Source organism: Petaurus breviceps, unplaced genomic scaffold (assembly GCF_028583685.1).
Source record: "Petaurus breviceps papuanus isolate PSGF00001 unplaced genomic scaffold, PetGlider_PUasm1.0 673, whole genome shotgun sequence".
Lineage (NCBI taxonomy): Eukaryota > Metazoa > Chordata > Mammalia > Diprotodontia > Petauridae > Petaurus > Petaurus breviceps.
In genome coordinates, this window is record NW_027186448.1 from 259,972 (window position 1) to 286,627 (window position 26,656).

At 45.0% G+C, this 26,656-nt stretch overlaps 2 protein-coding genes across 4 annotated transcripts; one reads left to right on the top strand and one right to left on the bottom strand.

Annotated features, from left to right (window-relative positions):
- The first annotated feature begins 30 nt into the window (after window positions 1-30).
- CHRNB1 (cholinergic receptor nicotinic beta 1 subunit) lies at window positions 31-7,317 on the top strand. Of its 3 annotated transcripts, none has more exons than XM_069104014.1 (11): window positions 31-188; window positions 290-429; window positions 786-830; window positions 1,802-1,911; window positions 2,064-2,172; window positions 2,517-2,664; window positions 2,898-3,107; window positions 3,632-3,855; window positions 4,690-4,865; window positions 5,211-5,361; window positions 7,175-7,317. In XM_069104014.1, the coding sequence occupies exons 1-11, from the start codon at window positions 134-136 to the stop codon at window positions 7,178-7,180; spliced, it is 1,374 nt and encodes a 457-aa protein (XP_068960115.1). In that variant the 5' UTR covers window positions 31-133; the 3' UTR covers window positions 7,181-7,317. The 3 variants fall into 3 exon arrangements, with proteins under 3 accessions (XP_068960115.1, XP_068960114.1, XP_068960116.1); XM_069104013.1 differs by lacking the exon at window positions 7,175-7,317 and adding an exon at window positions 5,846-6,127; XM_069104015.1 differs by lacking the exons at window positions 1,802-1,911; window positions 2,064-2,172; window positions 7,175-7,317 and adding an exon at window positions 5,846-6,127.
- On the bottom strand, window positions 7,007-26,083 carry ZBTB4 (zinc finger and BTB domain containing 4). The gene is given in 6 exon segments (XM_069104010.1): window positions 7,007-10,227; window positions 10,229-11,627; window positions 12,049-12,260; window positions 12,262-13,156; window positions 14,125-14,183; window positions 25,950-26,083. Coding segments are annotated over 6 exon segments (3,165 nt in total). The 5' UTR covers window positions 25,989-26,083; the 3' UTR covers window positions 7,007-9,666.
- Window positions 26,084-26,656: the final 573 nt, after the last annotated feature.

Sequence of the window (26,656 nt, forward strand, 5' to 3'; positions counted from 1 at the left end):
TAGGGTCCCAGCAGCTGCAGGCACATGAACAGGTGCACATTCCTCAACGCCTAGTCATTTCCTCTGCCACCCGATCCCAGCTAACATAGTCTGTGGAGCCAGCCTCGGGAAAGCAGAGAGACATGTGGCAAGCATGACTCCAGGAGTGTTGCTGCTGGGGACCCTAGGGGTCCTGTTTTCTATGGACGGTAGATAATGGGACTTTTGTGAATTCTTTGGGTCACCGAGAGGGGAGATTGGCATGGGGGTGTGTGATATGACTGGGAGGCCTTCGTGGTCCCATTTTTAGGGGCAAGCAGCACGTTGGCGGAGGGTGAGCTCCTGGAAAAGCTTTTTTCGGGTTACGATAGCTCCGTGAGGCCCGCCCGGTACCCTGGGGACCGCGTACCCGTCAGCATCGGTCTAACCCTATCGCAGATCATCAGCTTGGTGAGCTAGAGGTACCGGGAAGGGTCGCAGGTGCGGGTAAGGGCAGAAGTAGATATGGGGCCTAAAGAGGGATGGATTAGGACATAGGGACAAAGCTCCCGAGTTCATGGGGGAGGGGCCCCTAGGAGGAGGGGCTTAAGAATTATTTCTAAGTATACGTAGAAGGGGTGCAGCCTAAAGCTGGCGAAACCGGCAGCAAGGGGCGGAGCTAACTATGAAATAGGCGGGGCCCGCGAGGTGACTGGGGAAGAAGCTGAGTGGAAGGGTGGGAAGTCAACCAGGGTATTCTAAGAGGCGAGTTCACCTTTACTGTTTCTCTCCTTTAGCCCCTTTAACTCCTGCTCCTTCCCTTACAGAACGAGAAGGACGAGGAGTTAGTCACCAAAGTGTATGTGGACCTGGTACGGAGGAGACCGTATTTAGACCGTATATAGAGGTTGCGGGGGTGGGGATGGCTGGGGAGGAGGTCCTATCCCTTATTTTAAATGCCCCCTATTTTAAACGCCTCCTTAGGGGGCGTTTAAAAGGTGGGGCTTTTAACCTGTGGTCCACAGACTTGAGGGTGGGTGGAAAGATCTTAGGGGAAGGAAAAAAAAATCACATCTTTATTTTCATTAACCTTTAACTGAAATTGAGCATCTCCTCCCATTACTAATGTAAGTAACAAACATTGATCTGCGAACGAGGCTTTACCATATTACCAAACGAGTACATGAGACAAAAAAGGATTAAGAATTTCTGCAATGGGGCGGCTAGATGGCGCAGTGAATGGAGTACCGGCCCTGTAGTCAGGAGGACCTGAGTTCAAATTCGGCCTCGGACATGACACAAAAAACCTTGGGGAAGTCACTTAACCCCAACTGCCCTACTTTCCCCCCTCCAGAAAGTAATATATATATATATATATATATATTATTATTATTATAATACATTACATTATATATATATGTAAAAAAAGAATTTATGCACTAGAAAGACCTGAGCATATGACAGCTCCTTCGCAGCCCCCTGCTCCAGGCAATTCATTCAACAAACATTAAGCAGCCAGTTGGTACTGGACTTGAGGTCAGAGAACCTGCATCCAAATACTGGCTCTGACAACTAGCTGTGTCACTACATAACGTATGACATACGTCACTTCATCTCTCTGGACCTGCTTTCTTTTCTTTAAAATGGGCATAATAATTGAACTCCCTAACTCGAAGGATTCTTGTGAGGAATGGGTTTCATGAACCTTAAAGCTTGATATAATTCGAGTTGTTAAAAATTGCTGTTTGCAGACAGCACCATACCTGAATCAGTTAGAGAACTTTTCAATCCAAGATAAATTGGTTGCCTAGAGCACGCTAAACCGTCACGGTCTACGTCCTAGGTATGGACGGATTACAGACTAAGCTGGAACCCTGAGGAATACGAGGGAATAGACTCGCTGAGAATTGCATCGGATTGCGTGTGGCTCCCGGATGTAGTGCTCATGAACAAGTAGAGGATGGGGGTGGAGATGGGGGTGGGGGTGTGACTTGGTCACTAGGAGGGAAGGGGGTGGGACAGGGACCCAGGTTGCAGGGTAAGTGGGAGGGTTTCAGGGCGAAGTTTGTAAAAATATACTTGGCTGATACGGTTCCGCCCTTCAGTAATGACGGAAACTTCGACGTCGCTCTAAATATTCATGTGTTGGTGACCTCCGACGGCTCCGTGCACTGGCTGCCCCCTGCCATTTACCGCAGCAGCTGTAGTATCCAGGTCCCTGACTTCCGGCCCCTTCTTCACTGGAATAAGCAATGATTCAGCAATAAATCCCCAATCCCTTCCAGTGACCCTCCCCAGCCACTACTAGTCTCCTCCAGCTAACTTAAAGTTCTTCTCTAGGACCATCCCCATTGATTCTCAGTTCTTCAGTAACTCTTCCTCCAAGCTCCCAGTGCCTCCCAATTACCTTCTGTAGTGCTTTATTCCTCTCCTTCCAAGTGACCCTTCCCAGTGGTCCCTAGTCCTGGTGACACAACCATCTCTCTTAGTAACTCCTACTCTTCATCCTGACCAGTAGCTGGGGAAATATCTCTCATGTTTCTTCCTTCACCCTTCAGGTCACCTACTTCCCCTTCGATTGGCAGAATTGCACTATGGTCTTCAGTTCCTACAGTTATGACAGCTCTCAGGTCAGCCTGAGCCCAGGACTTGATCTGGATGGTCAGCAGAGGAATGAGATCTACATCCATGAGGGAAACTTCATTGGTTTGTGCTTGACACAGATAAGTAGGGAAAGATAGAATGCTATATGCACTGGGTATACACCACATATGCATGTGCATGGCCCATATGAAGGAACAGATATGATTTTCCTACTTAAATGAAACAGCTAGCACACACATATTAGTGGGAGATATCTAGCACACATGTTATGTAGTTATCACACAGTAAACCCAAACTGCTGTCACTTATACACCTTTGCCTACCCCCTACTCCAGAGAATGGCCAGTGGGAAATAATCCATAAATCTTCAAGACTGAACGGCCCCTCAGGAGAGGGACAAGGAGGGAAGGAAGGAGAGCGCCAGGATGTCACCTTCTATCTCATCATTCGACGGAAGCCACTCTTCTACCTGGTCAATGTCATAATTCCCTGTGTACTCATCACTCTCCTTGCCATTTTTGTATTCTACCTACCCCCAGATGCTGGTAAGGGGAACCTGGGAGTTGTGAGGGAAGAGAAGATTTAAAAGAGAGTATTTATGATCATCTTGTTGGCTGCCACACTCCAGATTCTCCCCTTTCCCCAATTCAACCTTTCTTTCTCAAACCTACTCAAGGATTCTCCTTCTATAATCCAAACAACTAAATCCAGTTCATAGTCAGTTACTGAGTTTCCCCTCCTACTGGGCCAACTCTCTCTGCTTTGAATGTCCCAATGCCCCTCTACCACCCCAATACCATCTGGGCCTCACAACAGGACCCCTCAGCTTTCATATTCCTTGTGAGACCAATGTCTCTTGCCTTCTTCCTCCTGACTCTCTCAAAACTGAGTTCCTTCTTTAGCAACCCCCTTCATTAGCATCCTCAGTCTGAGAAAAAGAAGGGAGAGCTGAAACTTTGAGTTCTTTTACATGAAAAAACTGCCTTTCCCCCCTGCAATATCATATAACTTCCTTGGGCTGGGGTGGACTAACCCAATTTGTTCATTTCATCTCCCACTCACAAACAAGGGGAGAAGATGACACTCTCAATCTTTGCCCTGCTGACCCTCACGGTGTTCCTACTGCTGCTGGCCAGTAAGGTTCCTGAGACATCCCTGGCTGTTCCCATCATTGTCAAGTACCTCATGTTCACCATGATTCTGGTCACCTTCTCAGTCATTCTCAGTGTCATTGTCCTCAACCTGCATCACCGGTCCCCTCACACCCACCAAATGCCCCTCTGGGTTCATCAGGTAAAAGGGACTATTCCTCAGAGACATAAATTTCCATCCTTGGGACTTAACCATCCACCTCCTCAATTTGTGTGAAACTGTGCAAGAGGGTAGGGTAGGAGGGCATAGATTTTAAGATGTGAGTCCAGCATCCAATTAATTTCAACAAATAATAATTTCTTATGCCTTTTGTTAGGCAACAGAAGGGCTAAAAGTTTTAAAATGACACAATCCCTGCTCCCAAGGAGTCTGTAATCAGTCAATTTATTAAGCAACTCTGTGCCAAGGCACTATGCTAGGTGCTGAGAATGCAAAACCAAAAATGAAACAACTCCTATTTTTAAGTAGTTTATATTATATAGCATGTTAGAAAATAATTAAGTAGATTGGAGGGGTTAAATCGTGTGGCATAAGAGATTTAAGGAAGAACAGCTTGATATAGTGGAAAAAGCATTGACCTGGGTTCAGATTCCACCTCTGCCACTTACTACTCATGTAGCCATTATATAAACCCCATTTCCTTATCTGTAAAGTGAGGGGTTGGATTAAATAACCTTTCAGGCCCCATTCCAGCTCTAAATATAGGATGTGATGGTTAAGAGAAGATATGGAACTGGGCCTTAGAGGAGCAAATCCCAAAAGACAGGAGATGAGAAGAGGGAGTTCTTTCAGGTATGGTGATGGAGGCAGGATGTACCTACCTAGCTCTTTGGCTAGAACATGGAATGGCTTGTCAGTGTGGTCAGGGTCCTACTCCTATCCGACCTTCCCCTCTCCATCCTCATCTTCAAAGTACAGAAAACAGCTTGGAATGGGCTGCATTGGGGATGATTCTCAGCCTCCACCCCTCTCTAGATCTTCATCCATAAACTCCCACGGTACTTGGGTCTGAAGAGGCCCAAGGTAGAGCGAACACTGAAGCCTGAACCTCCAGTCCTGGCTCTCAGGGACTCCCCAGGCAGCGGCTGGGGTCGAGCCACAGATGAATATTTCATTCGGAAGCCTCCGGGGGATTCTTCTAAAACCAACAGGTGAGTCGATCCCACCTCGATTTTGCAAAAGATGCAAAAAGTACAGAATAAGAAGCTGTCCTGAGAACCAACGCCACTGCCGCAAGGAATCGTGGATGTTGTAGTTTTTCGTGTAGGAGGGGGTTGGCAAAGAGCCTGGACCCTTCTATCTTCTTCCATCGTCTTCGGCCTTTTGGGAAAGTCCAAAACTTCTCGGAGGTAGACAGAAAGGTCTTTATAGGGAGCGTATGCCCTGCCGGAATAGACCCCCCCAAAAAAGCGGAACAAGGAGGCAGAGGGCAGGGAAACTTCAGAGGGAGCTGGGCTTTGGGCATCTGCCTAAGCCGAATTAGCCCTGTCCCTCAGGTTTCAACCTGAGCTCCCCCCTCCCGACCTTCGGCGTTTTGTGAACGGGGGTCCGAGCGGGAGTCGGAGGCTGCCCCCAGAACTGCGGGAAGTGGTGAACTCCATAAGCTACATCGCTCGTCAACTGCAGGAACAAGAGGACTACGAAGAAGTACGTCTGAAAAGGGGAGTGGGGGTGGGGGTCGAAATGGAGGTTCATTGGTCTTGGCTTCTTACAGTTCGATGTAGGGGACTTGAAGCCAGAAAGGCCTGGGTGCAAATGCTGCGCTTAGATTTACTAGCCATGTGATCCTGGCTAAGTCTTTTAACTTCTGTTTCTCGGTGTCTTCTTCCGTAAAAACAGAGGTTTGGTTTCACTGGCCTCTAATGTCTCAGTGAGATCTCAATCTAGGATCCCAGGATTTCCTTTTCCGCGCCCCACTCTCCAAGCAGGGTCACGCTCCCGGCTTCTGATTAGTATTCTGCTTGTGCCGAGGTCCCGCCCCCTCCCCGGGACTGGATTGTAATTGTTAGGGGATGGGGAAGGAGGTTCCTGCCTGTAGGACATCCTGAGCTAGTAATCAAGATCAGTGAGGTTGGAATCTAGGCTGACTCTTCTCGTTCCCCCTTCCACCCCCCTCACTCTCCCCCCGCAGCTGAAGGAGGATTGGCAATATGTGGCTATGGTGGTGGACCGACTCTTCTTGTGGACCTTCATCATTTTCACTAGCGTGGGGACACTTATTATCTTCCTGGATGCCTCCTACCACCTGCCGCCTTCCGACCCCTTCCCCTAAAATGACGCCTGAGCCCAAAGAATAGCTGGTGTGGAATATTCCGTGAGAGCCCCGTGCTTAGATCGTCTTCCTTCCCCTCAGTTTCCTCTGTTACGATCCAGACCCCAATTTAATAAATGTTTCTTGTATGTTGTATGACAAGACGAATCTTTTCTTTCTTAATTTTCTGAGGTAGGCTGCTTTGCGAATGGGTGGTTAAGCGGATACCTAACATGTTGGATGAGTTTCTGGGTAGCACACAAAACTATTTTATAGCACCCAGCTATGCCTGAAAATCCGTCATCATAGACTTAGTCTTTTCGTTCTTAAAAAGCTTTCCCAGATTTGAATTTTCTGTTCACATGGGCTCAGGTTAGGTGACATTAGATCATTAGATCGTACAAGGGAGAGCTAGTCACAGGAAAAGGTAGGAGGGAGCCGTAAGATTTCTCAGTTTTATTTCTGAGGCCAGGATGAGGGACATTTATGGGGTAAGGAAAAAGGAGTGGAGGGAGAAGAGGACAAAAATCATCCAGGGATAAGCAAGAGAGACAATAGGGTGGCTCCTCAGGCTAGGGGAAGTTGAACCTGACCAATTTCTTTTGTCTCCAAAGGTGAGGGGATGATCCAAACACCTAGGTTAAGCAACAGAGGGATAAGGGAAGCCCAGAGAATTGGAAGAAGGGTGTCTTTACTCCATTACAGAGCCACTCTTCAGACTTAGCTAGGATTTCCGTTTCCAGAAGTTCTAGGGACTAAAATGCTGAGCTGTATTTTGTCAAAGGCCATTGGGAGCTGGCCGCAATCATCTTAAGCAATTCACCTAGTGTCAAGGAGTGCAAGGACCTGCAGGGGGGAAGGACCAATAAGCACCCAGGAAGGGAATGGTGTGGGGAGGTATCCTCACAGAGCGTCAGTTTTCAATTCCCAAATACCTCCTAGTGTTTGGTGGGAGTCCCTTCTTTTCCTGTGAACTTCTTGAACCACCCTGACCCGGTTCCCCTCACCCCTTCCTATGGAAATAAGTGCAGGAGGCGTTCCTAATGCAGAGCACAGTCCATTTGTCTCAGTTTATTCACCTAGAAGGTAGAGAGTTGGACACACACAGATGTGGAAAGATAAATATAATCAGTTTTTCTAAGTCTGTTTCCTTAAAAATATAAAGCTAAAAAGTTTTTTTTATCTTAAATCTTTCCTTTCTCTTTGCAGCACTGATCTAGAAGCCTTCCCCCTCTTCACTACAATGGCTTCCCTCTCCGTGAGGGAGTGAAAGGGCTTGGCACAACAGGGATCACAATCTTGTTCAATCTAAAATTTCCAATATCTGGTATTTCCACAATTGCAAGATGCCCCATTCTAAAGAGAGCCCTTCCAATTTCCTACAATCTTAATTTAGTCAAAGCTTCCAAATCCGGGAATCTGGATTTTCCCAAATGTCAACATTGCCAAACCTTCAAATTCCTGGACTCTTAATTCTTCCAGAATCTCTATGTGTTTGGAATGTCAATCTATTTTCAAATAAAAATTATCTGATCATTTCTCAAGAGTCCTTCACTTTCCTCTTCTTTCTCCCCTACTCTCTGAAGAAGGGTAAAGGTAAAGGTTAAGAGGGGAAAGAGGCCCTTAGTGCATCTACTCCCTGCCTTCAGGCATTCCTCAGTCTCTTTTGTGGTTCCACTATATAGCTATATATACACACATATGTATATGTACATATACATATATGTAATATATGTATATTTGTGTGTAGATATATATTTTTTATTATGTATTTTCCCACAGTTTTTCTCTAAAGTGCCAGAAACAAGATCTTTTTTGGGGGGAAGGGGGGAATGTTTTCCTGTATTTTTAGTTTTTTCTTTAAACATTGGGACGCAGTACATTCAGTAGGAAATTCTTTACTTGGGTTTTGGCCAAGACCAAAAAAAGTGCAGAGAGGGAGGACAGAGAGAGGAATGATACTCCTTAATGTATAGGGAGTGAGGCAGGCCTTCTCTCCCACCCCAATGCCCCTGATTGTTTTGTTTGTGGGGGTATAACAGGCAGTTTGGGATCTGGTGGAATAATCCCCATGCTCCAATCCACCTGCCTCTAGGAGTCATTACCTTGACTTTAGCTGAAGAGTATGCTGAGGGTTGTTACCTTGACCCCTGACCATTGTTGGTGGCTGGAAGAAAGTCTGCCATTTTAAGCAGAAAGCAGCTTTTGCTCTTTTCTAATTACTTCCCACCCATCAAATTTACTCCCCTACCTGACTCTCCTTGTTTTCATTTAGACATGGGTAGGGTATCTTTCATCCAATCTTAGATGGGGGAGGTCCAATTTGAGAGATGAATAGAAATAGGGTTTTAGCTCCAGTTCCACAGCATGGAGCTGAGATCAGGTGCAGATTATTTTTCATGGGCTCAAGGGTTTGGGGAATAGTACCCATTTTCCCTACTGGGAGGGAAGGGGGTACCCCTTAATGGGGTATCACTAGTGCAAATTAGATGCTTGGGAGCTACTTGGGAAACCCTTGTTCCCCATCCCTTATGTAGGATTTTTGGGAATGGGGAATTGAGTAAGGTGCTCTTTTGAATGGAAAGGGACCTGCTGAATAGAGGAGTTGGGGGTTGTTTGATACTCAATGTGGTGAATAAGACAGTTCCACTTGAATCCATACCAGTGTGTTTGTGGATATGATACTGGGAGAAATGGGAGTTGGTGAAAGGGCGGGAGGGCATGTGCAAATTTTAGTACCTCCCATACCCAGACACTACTCCAAGAGTTTTCCTGGTTACTTAATCTGGTCTGGGTGAAACCATCACCAAAAAAAAAAGTGGAGGTTGTTTTTATTATCCCCCACATCCGGCTGAGCAGAGAAAGAGCCTTCTCTATGGCCCAACCAGTTACCAATTCTTTTCACTTGAAAGAGTCTAGGAATGACCAACATTGAATTTGTGGGACAGAAGAACATGACTACTGCTCTGGACAGGGAAAGAATATTCCCCAGAAGCGCAGGAAGAGTTGTTTCAGAAGGTCCCTGGGTGTGCAGGTGGTGGGTATTATAATGGTTCTGGCACTGGGCCATACTACCCTGTCAGCTGTACTAGGAAGGGGGTGGGGAGAGAGAGAGAAGAGGTGCTATGGAATGTGCTGGGAGAAGTTTTTTTTGGAGTAGTAGGAAGGAAACAGTAGAGGGAAAATAGGTTACAGGGTGAGAGGTGGTATCCCCCTAGATCTAGAAACCACAAGTGGCATTTCTGAGGGGGAATACACACACACATATATGTATATGCACATATATATGTGCATGTGTATATACCCACATGTATCTATGTTGCTCCAGGAGCTAGGGATCTGGGTAACTACATTGATACAGCAAGATACCCTTCCCATAGGGACCACCCTGGGCTGATCATGGTGAAGCTGAAGGAAGGGATTTGGGGAAGAGGGAAAAAGATGGTGAGACCCACCAACTATCACTTCCCATGAAATGGGAAAATTGCTATAAACCCCAAATCAGCCTCAACCCAAGAGATCTCAGGATTCTTCTCCCTTGTATTTCTCTCATATTAGCAGTTATAGCACAGAGGCTACTTAAGATCTCCAGGGGAGTTAGGGGGCAGGCTAGAGACAGTGGGGCAGGAGGAGGAGGAGGAAAGAGGGTGGGTAGAAAGCAAGGGTGGCTTCTGGTGGAAGGGGCTAACCAAGTAATGAGTTCACCCCACATCTCCCTTCTGGGCCCTCTCAATTCCTTCCCCACCACCATCCACCTTGGGGGGGACTGGTGAAGGCATCGACTGAGGGAGAGGGGGTGTCTGGGGTGCTGCCCGAGGGTTCACAGCATAGCTGAAGACCCCAGGCAAGAAGGGTAGGGCACCACCACCCTTCTCATCAGGCAGGACCATGTTGAGGGCAACTGGAAGTGCAGTCAGGTTACTAAAGTTGTAAGGGTAGGCAGCAAGGAGCTGAGGACCATACACCAGTGGGTAGGGCTCAGGATAGAAAGTAACTTTGGCTGGTGCAGTCCCCTCCACACACCCCCCAATCAGTCCTTCGGCTCCAGCCTTCTCCACACCACCTGAAACCTCCTGTTTATCTTCAACCAAGGCCAGGGGGAACTCTTGAACTGGAGGATAACTCTCACCTCCCACTGCTAGGGGTTCTTCTCCTCCTGAGATAACAGGATCCTGGAGAGAGGCAGTCTCAGGGCCCCCACCACCAACCCCCCCTCCCCCACCAGCCTCACCACTGGATGATGACACCTGCATTTCCTGGGGGGGCCTCCTCCTTCACCCCATTGTCACCTAATCCCAGTCCTGATCCAGTCCCACTTCCTCCACAGCTCTTGGAATAGGCAATAACAGGTGTGGGGGTACCCCCTGGCTGCTCCCCTGTGTGCCTCTGCCCATGGCGGCTCAGGGCAGCTGCTGTCTTACACACCTTTGAACAATGAGAACAGGCAAAGCGGGTCAAAGGCTTCCGGCCAGCCCGGGATCCCTGGATCCCCCCACCACTATGGGCTTCCTGGTGTTTGTGCAGTTTCCTCAGGGCTGAGAAAGCTTTGCCACAGTCTCCACATTGATGTTTCCACTCACTGCTGGCCTGTCCAGAGGGGCTCTCAGTGGACCTGGACTCCTCCCAGGATCGTCTTTCAAACTTCCTTCTCCAGCGAGGGCGTCGGCACTTGGGGGTCCCACCACCACTGCTGGTCCCGCTACTCCCCCCGCCAGTGCCAACCAATTTTCGTTTAGGTTTATAGGAATAGTATGGCCGCCAGAGTTGGTCCTCACTCCCGGCCTCAGTCTCCTCCTCCTCCTCTTCTTCCTCCTCCTCCTCCTCTTCCTCATCTTCACTGTCCTCTCCTTCTTCAAGGCCACTAGCCTCTCCAGGGTGGAGGTCAGTCTCAGAAATTCTTCGAGTAACAATAGCCTCCTCGCCTATTCGAACCGTGATCTGGCATAGTGGTGGAGGGGGCTGGGGTTGGGAAGAGTCTCCACCCCAGCTGAGCCCCCCAGAAGGGCCCATTCCCCCCCCACCAGCTGGTTTGGCTGTATATGTCAGAGTCTTTCCTGCCCGGAGATTCCTACTCTTGGTCTCTTCTGCCGTGGCCCCCATTGTGGTTGTGGATGGGGTGGATGGTGTTGCTGTGACCACTGCTACTGCTGGCTGGGGGGGAGGGGGCGGGTATTCACGTTTCTTGGGAGGCCTTGGTGGAGCTGTGTAGGCAATCACTGAGGCAGCCTGAGCTCCAGTACTGCCAGTCATGCTACTTCCTGTGCTGCTGCCCCCATGTACAATAACTGAAGGAGCTGGGTGGGCAAATGCAATGACAGAGGGTGGGGGGGCAGGGTTGAGGGGTGGAGGAGGAACAGGTGGTGGGGGTGGTGTCGTGGGGAGGAGTGGGGGGACGGTAGATGCAGATGGAGTGGGTTCTGGTGACAAAGGGGCAGGAGCGGGGGCCGAGGGCGCCCCTTGGCTATAAGTCTTATAGGGTCGCTTGGCAGACCGCATAGGGAGAAGGCGGTACAGCTTGAGGGTATTCAGCTTGGGTTTGTAGCCGCCATTGGGGGTCTTCTCACTGGCCAAGAGGCCTGGGCTGATACCATGGAAGGCTCGCTGATGAGTCTTCAAATTGTAATAGGTGACAAATGTCTCCCAGCAGAAGATGCACTGGTACCTGGACAGAGGCAACAAGTCAATAGGAAACAGTGTTACATGGGAAACAGGTCCAGGTCATTTAAGGTTGTTTCCCCAGGGGTCAAGATTTCAGATTCCTTACTCATTTTTGTTTGCTTCCAGCTGTCTGGAACATTGTGCACGCGCGCGCACACACACACACACACACACACACACATACACCCAAGGCTTTGAAACCAAGTTCTCTAACTCCAAACAAGGCTCCCTTTGAAATACAGAATCTTAAAAAGACATCCCACCCCCCACTCCCCAACCCTACCCCAGGAGCTCAGAATTCCTGCTGTACTGGAAGGGAATCTCAGGGCTATGTAGGCTGAGCCTCTATCCTGGATGCATAAGTACAGACCCGGCTCAGGATTCCCTTCCCCTCCCCACTAAAGTCTGAGGTCCCAGGTACTCACCTCCGCTCCCCTGTGTGCCACACCTCATGCTTGGTCCGGTATTCAGCCAGGGCAAACACCTTTTCACAGTAGCGGCAGGGATATTTCCTACGCCATGAGTGTACATTACTATGCCGCTTCAGACTTGAGAGTGTTACATAGGAGCGTTCACAAGCCCCACATACATACAGCACATGACCCCCCACTACCTTCACCACGTGCTCTGGACCCCCCTCGGAAACTTGTGCTTGGGGAAGCCGATGAATTTTGGATCCCTTCTGGGCTCTCTTCCTGGGAGCCCCCATCCCCTTGCCCACCTGCTGTTCCCCGGGCCCCTGTCCCTCGCCTACACTGTGCCTCATGTGTCTGCAGCCGTTTAGCATGTATAAAACTTTTCCCACAACGAGGGCAGGGAAGAGACCTCCGGGGAAGAGAATTCTGAGACGTAGGAACTTCACTTCCACTTTCCTGCCACTCCTTGGAAGGCCCAGTGGTAAAGCTATCAACCTCAGAGGGACCTGGAGGTGGTGGAGCAGGAGGAACCCAAGCATCCCCGCTTTCACTGAGACCCTGAAGTCGTGAGATACCCAGACGCCGTCCCAAAGCCCCAATTTCTGCCATAGCTGCCCCGTCCCCACCACCTCCAGGCAGTGCCAGCCGGGCACTGTAGATGAAATTGAGGACGTCAGAGAAGGCAGCTGCTGGGACTCCTGGCAACTCTAGAACCCGGGGTGGGTGTGAAGATGTAGGGGAGGAGGATGGTGGAGGTGGAGAGGAGGAAGAGGAAGAAGAGGAAAAGGAAGAGGAGGAAGAGGAAGAGGAGGAGGAGGAAGAAGAGGAAGAGAAAGAGGAGGAGGAGGAGGAGGAGGAAGCAAAAGAAGCAGAAGGGTTTGGGGCAGGGTCCTTTGTCACAGGTGGCAGTGGTGATGGGGCTTGGGCCAGTAAGGCCTCTCTGAAGAAGGGGCTGGAGGCAGCCAGGACGCTTCGATGAGCAGGGAATTTGGTATCTCCAGCAATGAGGGTGACGTCACAGAAGAGGCCACGGAGACGCTGTTCATTGAGTTGGTGAAGCACTGCTGGGGCATGGGACGGATCTGTCACCTCTGCAGGGGGGGGGCATGGCGCCAGCCTGCAGCAGGAAGAGGGAAGGTCAAAGAATATTCAATCTAGGGTTGAAGGAAGCTGTCCAGGGTGTTTGGGGACAATCGGTGAGAAGGATGAGTCAGACCAGAGGAGGATGGGATACCAAGGGATCAGGGATGGAGTCAGGGGTAAAAAAGGGAAGGAGATCATAGGAAACACCAAGGAAACAGCAATCAATTGTCAGAGACTGGGGAGAACAAATGTCAAAAAGGGAGTCAAAATTAATGGAGAGATAATTGGGAAGGGTCAACTGTTGTGGATCAAAGGGCAAATAAGGAAAAAAAAAAGTTCCTTGAAGCATATGGTCAAAGGTAAAGAATCAAGTGTCTGACATTGGAGGTTCCAAGAAACCAAAGTAGAGAGGCTGATGTCAAAGGTCAAAATGCAGGAGAAATATGGATTTTAGGACCAGGAGTTGGAATAGGGCTTTAGAGATCTAGTCCAACCCCTTTATCTTATGGAAGAGGCACAGAGAGGTTAGACAGCTTGCCCATGATCAAACAGGTAGCAAGTAGTAAAACCAGGATTTGACCTCGGGACTTCTGACTAAAAATCCAGTATTCTTTAAATTAGACCACAATCTAATCTACTCAGAGACCAGTTATAGGAGGTTGGTCAGAAAGAGAGGTTAGAGGGTTAGAGACACTGAGTAGCTGAAGTAGTCAGAGTTCACGAGGTCACAAGGGATGAGGGTTTTGACAATGACAATCAAAAGCCATGAAGGTCAGACGGCAGTAAAATCAAAACACCTGAGAATCACAATTATTTGGGGGCAGGAAGAGGAAGCTTCAATGACCCCCATTTTGTATAACTCTAATTCCTAGGCAAAATGCCCATTTGCCCATTTGGCACACTGTTCCTTGCCTACCCAAAGTCCCTATTTAAATTCTAGATCTTATACAAGGACTATCTGCCCACCTCCTTCTCTTGAAACTCCCCTATCATAGCCTTTACCTGAGGAAGAGGTCAACATGGAGTGAAGGGGGTAGTTCCTTCAGCCTGGTTTCAATTTTCTGTGGAGAAATAAAAGACGAGAAATCAGTGGAATTTTATGGAAGTTGGCAGGGAAGCAGAGAAGGAAAGGGCAGAAGTTAGAAGCTACAGAATGGGTGAGGAGTAGGGGGGGTCAAAGTAGCCAGGCTGGTTTGTCTGCACACTTTCATTTCTACAAAGGTAACCCCAGTCAGATCATTTGCATAGCACCATTTTATTGGCTCCAAAAAAATAAGACAATTCATTTGCAGAGTTTCATTATTGGTCCAAAGAAGATACAGTTCATTTGCATTCTGCAAAATTATTGGCCTAAAGAAGTCTAGTCAGTTAATTTGCATATTACCATCTCATTGCCCCATAGATTCCCCTACACAGTCCAAATTTGTTAACAAGCCTTTAGACAACTTCACTCTGTTGGTTATTTGATTTACATAGCCCTAATCAAGTATTAAAGAAAACTTGAGATTTGTATGTTGCCTTTCATATAATAGATTTCTTTATATGCTGAAGATGATTTGCATAATCTTTTCCACGGGTCCCTTCCAGTTCTAGAATTCTGTGGTTACAGGTTTCAATTGGCAATCCACAACCATAGACCACAAAGCTAGAGTTTGCTCTATCACAGAAACTTCAATAAAAAGAACAACCAGGAAATTTCATTTTGGGTCACTAGTCATTCTCTAATCTTCCCAAAGGAACAGTCCCAAGATTGATGTTAGCTATCATTAGGAACTCTGATAGATCTCACATACTTGCATGTCCCTATAATCTCTATTTCCTAGCGATTTAGGGGAAGAACACCAAAGTAGAAGTTAAGAGACTTTGGGTTCTAGCCTTGGATCTGTCACTTACGTAACATTAGTATTTTTATATAGTGCTATTAAGTTTTACAAAATGTTTGCTTAAAACAACCCTGAGAGGTGGGTAGAGCAAAACATATCATTCCTATTTTACAAGTGACAACCCTGGGGTCCAAATTGCTCGAGTACTTCTTCAAGTCCACACTTAAGGCTGAACCAAGGTCTTCTGACAGCAATTTCAGTTTTCTTTCTGATTACTAGCTATGTAACCTTAACTATACAAAATGAAAGAATACCTGCCCTTACTACATCAAGATACTATTTAGTAATATACGTCAAAGGATTCTGTAAAACTCATGGCACCATACAAACTTCAAGCATAATGATCCCCTATATGCTACAGCACTTAGTATAAAAAATGCTTTCATACAAACAATCTCATTTGATAATCACAAGGACTTTGTGGGTAGACTGTGCAAGGGTTATTATTTCCATTTTATAGATAATTAAACTGAGGCCTAGGATTAAACACCTACTAAGTGGCAGAACTCGGGGCTAGAACTTAGTCTAGAGCTCTATCTCTCTCACTTATACAACACCCTTTTTATAAAAATATCTTTTAGACATCCTCATATACAGCTTCCTACAGTCTTCTCTTATGTACATACCATCTTGCACACTTAAATACTCCTTGAATATGGTGGATTGCAGTTTTTTGCACACTTGTCAAATTAAATATTAAAAATTAGAAACTCCTTAAAAACCATATGAACATATATATACATATACAACCTCATCTCATGAACAGCCTAGCCTTCCCTGCAAAAAAGATACAACTTTCCAGAGAGACATATCACTCTTAGATAGGAAGGGAAAAAGACAGAGGCAAGGAAAGAACAAGACAGCCATATACCAGTAGAGGAGCAGCTACAGACAGAGGCACTTAGGTATACCAAATACTAGATTATAAGATCCTTGCAGGCAAAGATAGTATTTTATATACCTTTATATCTCCCTTAGTGCCTAGGCAGCTTAGGCCTCAAGGCCATGTGTGGCCCTCTCAGTCCTCAAGTACCGCCCTTTGGCTGAATCCAAACTTCACAGAACAAATCCCCTTAATCAAATGATTTGTTTTATAAAACTTGGACTAGGTCAAAAGGCTGCACCCAAGGACCTAGAAGGTCACAAGTGGCCCCGAGGCCACAGGTTCCCTACTGGCTGTATACATTACATGCTTCAAAAATGTTTACTGAATAAATGTTATATTAATGTGGAGATTTTGTAGTTACTAAGTGCTTTTCTATTGTTACAAAATGTTCCATTTGACCTTCGCTAACAAATCGGTGAGACAAATAGTACATTATTATCCCCATTTTATAAATTGACTTGGTCAAGGTCACAGATCTGGTACATGGTAGAACCATGACTAAAACCCAAGTCCAATTCTAAATCCTGTGTTTTTTCCATCCTCTCACTCACACACAAAGAGAAAGTGTGTGTGTATATGTATGTGAAAGCACCTATTCAAGTGTATCTTCCTTTGAAGTGGAGATATTACCCAAATGTTCACATTATTATGAATAGCCATCTTCACATATTCATAGAGAGCTTCCTAAATGACAGGACTTGTGGTAAATGATACGCACACAATGTGTTAATGGAACAGGTACACAACCCCTTCTATCTTTGGGCAAACTGAGTTTTGTGGACAACTGAACCTAATTTTCTCCACCTGTAAAGTACTTGCACTACCTATCAGGCAGAGTCAGAGTGGTCATGAAGAAAGCAATTCATAAGTCTTAAATTCCTCAATGGATCTGGATCATCAAAGTGAATACTCCCTCCAGTGGTACAGAATACAACTCATCCATGCCTTCTCATTCAGTTTGATTCTTGCCCATGTAGACCACAATAAATCTACCACAAAAGACCTACCCAACATATTGGAGGTAACTCAAAGTCTTTCAAACTTCCATAAGTATCTGTGTAGCATTAGGTTGCCTTTATATTATTCCTCAGTCATTACGTGATTATCCCACCCCTTTTTTCCCATCACACATTTAATATTTTTACACCATTTCTTGTGCGCATCATTGTTGATAAGATGTTATAGCCTACTTATATTCACCTTCATTGACCTTTGAGTCACTCAAATTTTGATTCCTCAGAGATTTCCCCTTATAGCCACACATTATCACAGAAAACACTGGTGTTAAGATGTGATTTTTGTGTTAATGAGCAATTCGGAAGCATTAACAATTGTAGCACTTTCCAGCTTCTCCGCATCCTTCAGCCCCCATGGGGTGTGATCTCCCTACGAGCAAGGAGCTGCTTCTTGCTTCTCTCTGTCTCCCCACAGTATCCAGCACAGCACCTATCGAATAGCTGCTCCTTAATGAATACTAGTTTACTAGCGATTGTTCAATGGTTGCATATTTCGACATGTTGCACTGTTTCTTTGAGATATATGAACTGATGGACTAACTCAATGTAATTCAATTACACATGATAAATATTCTTCATCCATTTGGCTTTTCCTATGTGGAGTTTGGCAAAACTTTTGAATCTTTGAATTTCAATGGGAAGCTCTTGAGTATTTTGGGACATGATGTAATCAATACAATGTAATTTGTAAACAGGAACATCTGGAGGACCTTACCATCTATAAAAAATCCCTCCTCTTACATTTGAGCTCTTCCTAGGACATCTTCCACAACTGATAAACAACTCTGGCAAATACACATTTTCCTGTTTTTATCCCTTGTTTGACTGTATTGGTCAATATAATCAGTGGAACATTCATCTCTGTTTCACCTGTATTATGATCTTGTATCATTTTAATATATACATAAAAGACAATTTGTTGGAGTACTAAGGATGCTATTTGCTTTGCCATGTAAACTGTGTTCTGTCTTTCAATGTGATTATGTAAATGTGGTCTTAAATCTTAAATCTCTGTACATTTTTTCTTTTTAAAATGCTTTATTATTTTTTCAATAAATGATAATTTTATTATCTGTCCTTCCTACTATCTCTAACTGAACAAAAATTTTAAAAACACTGCCCAGAATAAAGAACTTAATAAAAACTTAAAGAACTTAATAAAAATGCTGCACAGTTTGGCAAAACAAAGTCTCACTTTAGACATCTGAAAATGTATGCTTCTTCCTACATTTAATTTCATCACCTCTCTGTCAAGTGAGTGTTCTGTTTTATCTTCATTCTTTTGGCCTCATGGTTTATCACTTCATTGATCAGAGTTCTAAATTCTTTCAAAGTTGTTTACTAAATGGCATCATCATATAAATTGTTCTCCCAGTTCTGCTTACTTCATTCTACATCAGTTCATAAAGTTTTTCCCACTTTCCTCTAAAATTGTCCATTTCATCATTTTTTATTATATTCATATTCAATTCAATACAATTGTTTAGGCTTTCCCTGATAGGAGGACACTCTCTTAATTTTCAAGTTTTGGCTACCACGAAAAGAGCTGCTATAAATGTTTCCATACATTTATTTTTCCCCTTTCTTTTCTTTGTGGGATAGGCATAGTAATATTATAGATGGTTCAAAGGATATGTAGTAATTTGGGGGGCTTCCAAATTGTTAAAGCTCTATACAAATTTATTTGCATTAAGCCCTGCTCTGCCACTAGTTGTGTGACCTTGGGCAATTCACCTCCTCTCTGGGTCTCAACCTCATTTGTAAAAGAAAAGATTAGATTAATGATCTCAAAATTCTCTTCCAACTCTAAATTCAGACACTACAAATCTGAATTTCTTCAAGCTCATTCAACATATGGATCTGTGATTAGTCATATCCTACTTGGGCTTTCCCTATCTTCTGGGATCCATGTTTATTAGCCTATTTCTTGATCCTTCACTAGAAGAAATTGCATGAGGAAGAGAAATTTTAACTGGTCTTTGATCAGCTCTAGGTAAAAGCTGGAAGGGAGGGCCAGGGGGAGGGGTGGAAGTGGCAGTAGAATGAAATATATGGGATGATACTGGCTTAAAAGTGACTTTGTATTTATTATCTTTAGCTTTCAATATTTCCAGTTCTTCTAGCCCTCTCTATCTATTTCCATCTCCACTTTTCCCAAGTAAGGTATATGAAAGAAGGAATTGTTACCCATAAAAGATTAAAATAATTATGCTTGTGGTTGGGGAGGGGGTGCAGCATAGGGGAACCCAATAGGAATTGGAACATCTGGGTTCAAATGCCGGCCCATGTGACATTGAGCTAAGTTAAGTCACTGTGTCTTTCTGGGCCTTACTGTCCTCATCTGTAAAATGAGAGGGATAGCCTGGATGATATCTAAGTACCATGATATAGTACTTTACAAGTAACTTTCTCCTTGCATTAGGTAATTTAAGTATTATGACCATTTTGTGAAGGAGAAAACAAGCTCAGAAAGGTTTTCCCTTCTTTAATTCAATCTGGTTAGCCTAACAGGCACTGTGCTAGGCACTAGGGACAAGGAGGAAATAGTAACTGCCTTGAAAGAGTTTACATTAAAAAAAAAAAAAGCTTACATTCTCTTGGATTCTTGTCCAAGATCATACAGATATTGAGGATTCACAGCCAAGTCTTCTGGTGTTCTTTTCACTGTATGATGCCATTTTGTTAGTTTCACCAGAATTAAGCTGTGATCTTATAAAACACAGAGTGAAGTGACTTGAAGGGATAACCAACAGTAGTAAATTTCAAAGGAGGCAGAGTTGAAAACTAAAAGGACATTCCTCATGGAGCCAACAGGAAAAAACTGGTGCAGAACCTTTGTGGGGCTATGTGCATGGAGAGGTAGGGTAAACTGACAAGTTCAAGTCAGTCCAGCCTGGGTTCTCTTTAGCTCTTTTCTTCATGATGGCAGTTATTTGGTCCCTAACTTATCTTTCTTATCATCAAAAAAATACCCATTGAGCACCTACTGTGCACAGGGTACCTACCACATAACATTCTGAAAATACAACTATAAGGACTACTCAGTCAAAATTTTGTGGAAGAGATGGTACTGGATCTTGAAGTATGACTCCAACCAAGAGAAGGAGAGTGGACCATATTGCAGGCAGAAGCTCCAAAACTTTTCCAAACTTGGCCCTGTACCTACTTTTAAAGAAAGCCTTACTATTCCCCTCCATATACTCTATGATACAGCTAAACTTGCTCTTTATTTCTCACACAAGTCACCATCTCCCATTTCTATGCCTTTCCAATGGCAGTCCCCCGTGCCTGAAATGCATTCTTCTTCTACCTCTATTTTTGAATCCCTAGGTTCCTTCAAAGTTCAGCTCAAAGGCCACCTCCTATATGAGTCTTTTCTTGATTTCCCCAGCTAATTTTCCCAGTAATTTGCCTCCTCACCAAATTACCTTTGTAACTCTTGGATATTGTTCTATAAGGAATAGAATCTTGGTGGGGAGGTACAGTTTGTATCATTTAAGAGTTAATAACTGTCATGTCTGAAAGAGACTGTATGTATGAGTTACTAAGAGAGAACTATAAGAACATCTTTCCTGAGAGATTGAGTTAACTGATACCCTTGAGGAATACTGAAGAGATATTTTGGGAAATTTTTGTTTAATTCATCCTGTAAAGAAGACATCCCGAGAAGAGACTAACTGCCGAAAAGCTGCACGGGGAGATTACGTTCCCTGTGTCAGTGGAGAAGCCAGAAGTTGCAGCTTATGGCTAAAGGGCATTCTATCATATCACATCACAATGTTTTTTCATTGTTTTTTATTCTTAATAAATTGTATAGGCTGTGGCACTAGTTTAAACAAGCCTATGAGAGAGGCAAAGAAAGAAGGAGGAGGAGGAGAGGAAAAGAAAGGAGAGGAGAGGGAAGGGAAGGGGAGGAGAGGAGAGGCTGATGGAAAAGAGGTTTATCTAGTTTATAAACTGTGGTAGCGATTCAGACAGAATTAATGAAATTGTGTGTTTTTATTAATTTATGAGCAAGTATCATATTAAAGTACCCTTTATTCAAAGGTATTTAGAATCCTGGTAAAGCATAAAGAAATGAGGCTATAGCAGTTAGCAAGGGGTGATAACTGGCATAGTAGCTGACAACCATACCATGTGTATCATAACACAGCCAATCTGACTCCACCAGGCTACACAAGAATCATTATATCTAAAAACCTTGAAACTTCTTTTATTTATTTTGTAAATATTTTGTTTTTACTTATATGCATACATGTTTTATCTCCTCATAGAATGTATGTGCCCTAAGGGAAGGGAAATGGTTCGTTTTGGTTTTTTGTATACTCATAGTGTTCAGCACTTAATGTGATTTACTGATTGAAAGTATGATTTGTGGAAGATATAGAACAATTTTTAAAATTGGTCCTTAAAGGACAGATAGTATTTAAACTCAGAGAGAGGGCAAAACAGCAAAGATTTTTCCTGACATTTTCTTCCTGGGGAAGGGATGCCTGAATGGGGATGAGGACCAGTGCTGGAAATGCAGGAATAGGGTCAGATCCAAACTAAGGCACATACCATGTGCAGGTTAGTAAAATCCTAGATTTATATAACACTTCAAACTTACAAAACTTTTTCATATATTTTATCTCACTTCATCCTCACAACAATTTTGTTGCATTTGGGTAAGCAAGGTTTTATTATCCCTATTTTACAAACAGGGAAATTGGAACACAGAGGGAAAGTGGCTTATCCATAGTTAAACAGCTATCTAGTAAGAGCTAGGTCTCCTGAGTCAGTCTAAGTCCTGTGCTTTTTCCCTTCTATACTACACTGGTCCACAACACAGTTGTTCACACTCAAGATACTCCTCTCCTACATAAATAGGCATACCAAGTACACATTCATACTCACATCACAGATTTGCCCCCAACATATCCATCCTCTCCAACACCCATTCCATGATGCATATATTTCATTATCCACACAGAGATACATCAAGTGTGTCTACACCCAGATAATACCACCACATACATATACATACATACCTCTCATATGAACCATCGAATATTCATTCACACACACACTCTCTCTCTCATGCATATAAACCACTCTCATACTACATATATACCTATATAAAGAAGACCAATCCAAAGACCTGAAATACAGACTCTAATCAGGAAGTGAATTCCCCTCCTGGTCCCCAAAGGTTCAAGATTCTGGCTGGTTATTATTCAGAAGAGACTATATAGACACAAGGAGAGACAGTCACTGAGCTAAAGGGAAATAGACTGAAAATTTCAATTTCGTGTTTTCCACTTTGATGACAAATCACATATGCATGTGAACCAAGAGGCCTACAAATGCTAACAAATACACATACTTCACACTCCTCCCCCTTACTCTAACCCCAAACTTCCTGTCCAACTTTCTTTCTCCAAAGTCCACTGCTCTTCACCAGTTAAGATGCCTGAACAGATAGAACACAGTCCACATGTACACAGGTAAGTTCAGGAGCACATTGTATACAAAGGTGATACTAGTCACATAAATGACACCTAGCTCTCAGATCTGTTGCACTGTTTCTCTTACATACATATCTATGTTTGGACAATATTCTTTTTTTTTTTTTTGCTTTTTGGAGGGCAGCTGGTGTTAAGTAATTTGCCCAAGATTACACAGCTAGTTTTTTTGTGTGGGTATTAAGTGTCTGAGGCTAGAACCAAACTCTGGTCCTCTTGACTCCAGGGCCAGCGCTTTACTCACTGTGCCATCTAGCCGCCCCCTTGGACAATATTCTTTAAAAATGCAAACACACACATCACAAAAAGTAAATAATAACACAACAGACAGCTATATACAAAACAACACAAAAAGCACTGCCATCCCTGAAACATACACCCAAACCAACCTAATCACTTTCCTTCTCTAAACAAATATCCATCAACCAACAACCACTTATTAAGTTCTTATTATGTATCAGGAACTATGCTCTAGCACCTACATCAGCACTGGGGATATAAAGACAAAAATGAACTAGTCTCTACCCACAAGTTTAATTTTATAGGGGGAGACAACATGCATATATATATAAAACAAACTATACAACATACGGAAAAAATACAAGTTAATTTTTCGTTGTTGGCAGAAAGAAGATATTAGTAGGCAGGGGAATCAGATAGGGCTTTAAGTAGAAGAATATTGAGAATTTTGAAACAAACTAAGGATTTGAAGAGTCAGAAGTGAGGAAGGAGTGAATTATAGGCATGTCAGGGATTAAGTGGCATCCCTTGGCAGAAAATTTCTAGATCTATATTTCTAGCTCCAATCTCTTTCTTGAACTCTAATTTCACACCAATAACTTCCTCTGGACATTTCAAACTGAGCGCTCTGTAAAACACCTCAAACTCAACATAGCCTCTCCAGGAATTGCTTTTTATGAGAGATAGCATGGTACAGTGATAGAGTACTGGACGTGAAGTCAGGAAGACTTGTGTTCAAATGTTACTTCAACTTCTTATAAGCTGTGTGATCCAGAGTGACCTCTTGGCCTTGGTTTCTCATCTGTAAAATGAGGGAAGTTGGCCTTGATAGCCTCAGAGTTCGTTCTAGCTCCAAATCTATGACTCTATGTCCAAAATTGAACTCATAATCCTTCAGGCCCCCACTCAAAATCCACCCCTATTCTGAACTTCACTATTTTTTGTAGATGACATGAGCATCCTTCCGGCCACCAGGTGTGCAACCTCAATGTTGTCCAACTTCTCAATCTCATTCACCCCACATATCCAAAGAGTTGCCAAAAAATGTTTCTATTGCCATAGTATCTTTTCCATTATCATCTTTTCTCTCCACTAACAAAGCCATCACCCTCATCAACTGTCTCTGAACTACTATAATAGCTTTCTAACCAGGCTATTAGATTTAAGACTTTCCCCTATTCACATTCTACTTTTCCAGTCTTATTATTCCCCTCCAAGCATTCTACAGTATAGCTAAACTGGCCTTCTTGATGTCCCATACCCACAAGGTACTTGTCTGGACCTATTTCCTATCCCCCATATCCAAAAATGATTCCCTCCTCATTTCCCCTACCTCTTGGAATCTCTGGTTTCCTTTAAGACTTATCTCAAATGCCATATTCTGTTCAATTCGTCCTCTGCTGGCCCCCTACTTGCAAGTTATTTTGTATATAAAGTTTGTATATACTTATATAAACATACATGTTATCTCCTCTCTTAAAACATTAAGTCCTTGAGGGCAAGGACTGTTTGGCTTTTTTTCTTTGTATCCAGAGGTTAGCAAAGGGCCTAGCACATAGAGGTGCTTTAATAAATGCTTGCTAATTTGAGTTGGTAAAAATATAATCAAGTCACTAGGGCAAGCCACCTCTCTAAGCTTCAGTCTCCTCATCTGTAAAATCGGAATAATATTTTTACATAGGGCTGTATCTCATTTGACAGTTGAGAGGTTTAAATGAGATAATGTATATTATCTCTCTTGACAAACCATAAAGTCTTGTGTATATGTCAACTATTATTTTCATCCTAGACATAATATCCATTACACCACAAGAGGACATGCACCATAGGAACACACAAAAACTACAAGCAATATATACATACTTCACATGAGCACAGAATCACAACAGATCTATCTCATCACACCGGAATATTACACAGACACAACCCAACATTCCAAACTGGTTAACATATTACCTTGCTCAAGTTGTTTAATTTCCTTTCTACAATACATAGGATTCATATTTGTATACAAATAACACAGGAGGCAATGAGCAAAGACGGGGATCTCATTGTGCCAGGCAAAGAGCTATAATGGAAGTAAAGGAAGTTGAGTTTGAAAACTGGCTGTTTTCTGACCTTGGACAAGTTACTTCAATCAATAAACACTTATTAAGCTCCTATTACATACCAGGCACAGTGCTAAGTACCACTTAACCTCTCTAAGCCTAGGTATCCTCATTTGTAAAATTAGAAGGTTGGACTAGATGACCTCGAAGGTCCTTTCCAACTCTAGATCCTTGTACATTTCAGGGAGAGGCAAATCATACCAGGCATCCTTATATTAAGTCAAACACATTGATATGAGACATACACATATACACACGGTAGTATCACAGGATCACCACACATTCATCTATATAACAAACTATGTTTGATAATATCGAAATGTCACATGCACAGACACATTGTAATATAGCCACGAAGCACTTTACGCCACTCCACCCTCCCCTCTCTTGGCGGGGGGGAAGTAGGAGGGGAAATAGCAAGACCCCATCCCCCCAACCCACACCCCACCCCCGGGCTACTCCTCTTCCCCACCCAACAAATCTCAGAGCCCAGACGAAAACAACTCTCAATGCCACACCACACACGCCAGCCACTATACATATTGGACACTCAACCGCACAGACCCCCACTTCTTACTCTAGCTAGTCTTCCATCCCCCTACATCACAACTCCATTTGCAGGCTCATAACTCTGCATCCCCTCCCTCCCTCTCTCGGCTACTACGCCATCACCCTCTCAGCAGAGAGCAGAGCCCAGACCTGGCCCCGCCCCACCCCCACCCTATCCCCTTTGGAGGAGGGGGACGAAAGGGGGAGGAGAGAGACTAGGTTGCATAATTAACCCTTCTTCAGCCAAATCCCCCCCCTTTAATGAGGGGGAGGGTCGGTAGCCCCCCACGACCTAGGCACAAAGACATCCCAGCAGCTCGTTCCCAGTGGAGAGGTTGCCCACCAGATGCCACTAACTCGGGGTCCGTGTTGGCGGTGCCCCGGGAAGGAGGCGGGTGCTCCCAGCAGGCTCGGACCAAGAGTTCTGCGCCTCCCTGGGCGGAGCCTGGAGGGGGTCCCGGGGTCTTCCCCGCCCGGACCCCCCTAATCTAGGGCCCACAATCCTCCAGCGTCCCGCGGCCTGGGGGTTAGGGGAGGGCCGGCCGTGTGCGCTCGCGTCCGGGGAACGAGGCCCGGGCCGGTCCGGGCGAGGTGAGGCGGGACGCGGGAAAGGGGCCCAGGCGTCCCTGGCTGCGGCCCACCTGACTATGATGGCGCCTCGTCCGCCAGGCCCAGTTCATCGCCTTGGCCGCTCCCGGCCACTCCGGCTAAGGCCACTTCTCGCTCTTGCTCCGGCTCCTGCTCTGACTTCGGTTCCGGCCCAACCCCCCCCCCCCCCCCCCCCCCCCAGGGGCCCGGCCGGCCCCGGGCCTGCCGCCGCTGCCCCCCACCGCCCCCCCTAACATCATCGGCCCCCCTCCCCCCTCCCCGGGCCCCCCTCCCCCCGGAAACACCCCCCAATACCCCCCCAGACAAAACGTCCCCCACCGCCGCTGCTGCTGTCTGGCCTTGGGGGGGGGGGGGAACGAACGCACAGCATACACAACCCACACACCACACACTCACCCCAGCGCGCTGGGTCAGCAACAACAAGCACAGGGACACAGTGCTACAACTGGGAGGAAAATGTAACATGTTACTCGTGGTGACAGACAGCTGTGCCCCTAACAACATTACACAGCAATACCCACAGTAACTGCTTTCCACAGGGCTAGGCCAGTGGGCAAAGGGTACATGTAAGGGGCAGCACCTTGTGTGGATGCAAAACAAAGCACTTGAACACAGGTCTGTATAGAAAGGGGGCCACATTACGGCATAAGGAAGGGGGTGGCAGTCAGAGGAAAGAACATATATAACACAAGGTTCACATAATGCACCAGCAGTAGGAATAGAAACACAACCATGCCTG

What these genes read in the sequence shown, in the direction of transcription:
- CHRNB1 (XM_069104013.1), top strand. Translation starts at nt 134, where the DNA reads ATGACTCCAGGAGTGTTGCTGCTGGGGACCCTAGGGGTCCTGTTTTCT. An exon ending in GATGTAGTGCTCATGAACAA is followed by an intron (nt 1,912 to 2,063) that starts GTAGAGGATGGG and finishes TCCGCCCTTCAG; the next exon opens with TAATGACGGAAACTTCGACG. An exon ending in AACAAGAGGACTACGAAGAA is followed by an intron (nt 5,362 to 5,845) that starts GTACGTCTGAAA and finishes CTCCCCCCGCAG; the next exon opens with CTGAAGGAGGATTGGCAATA.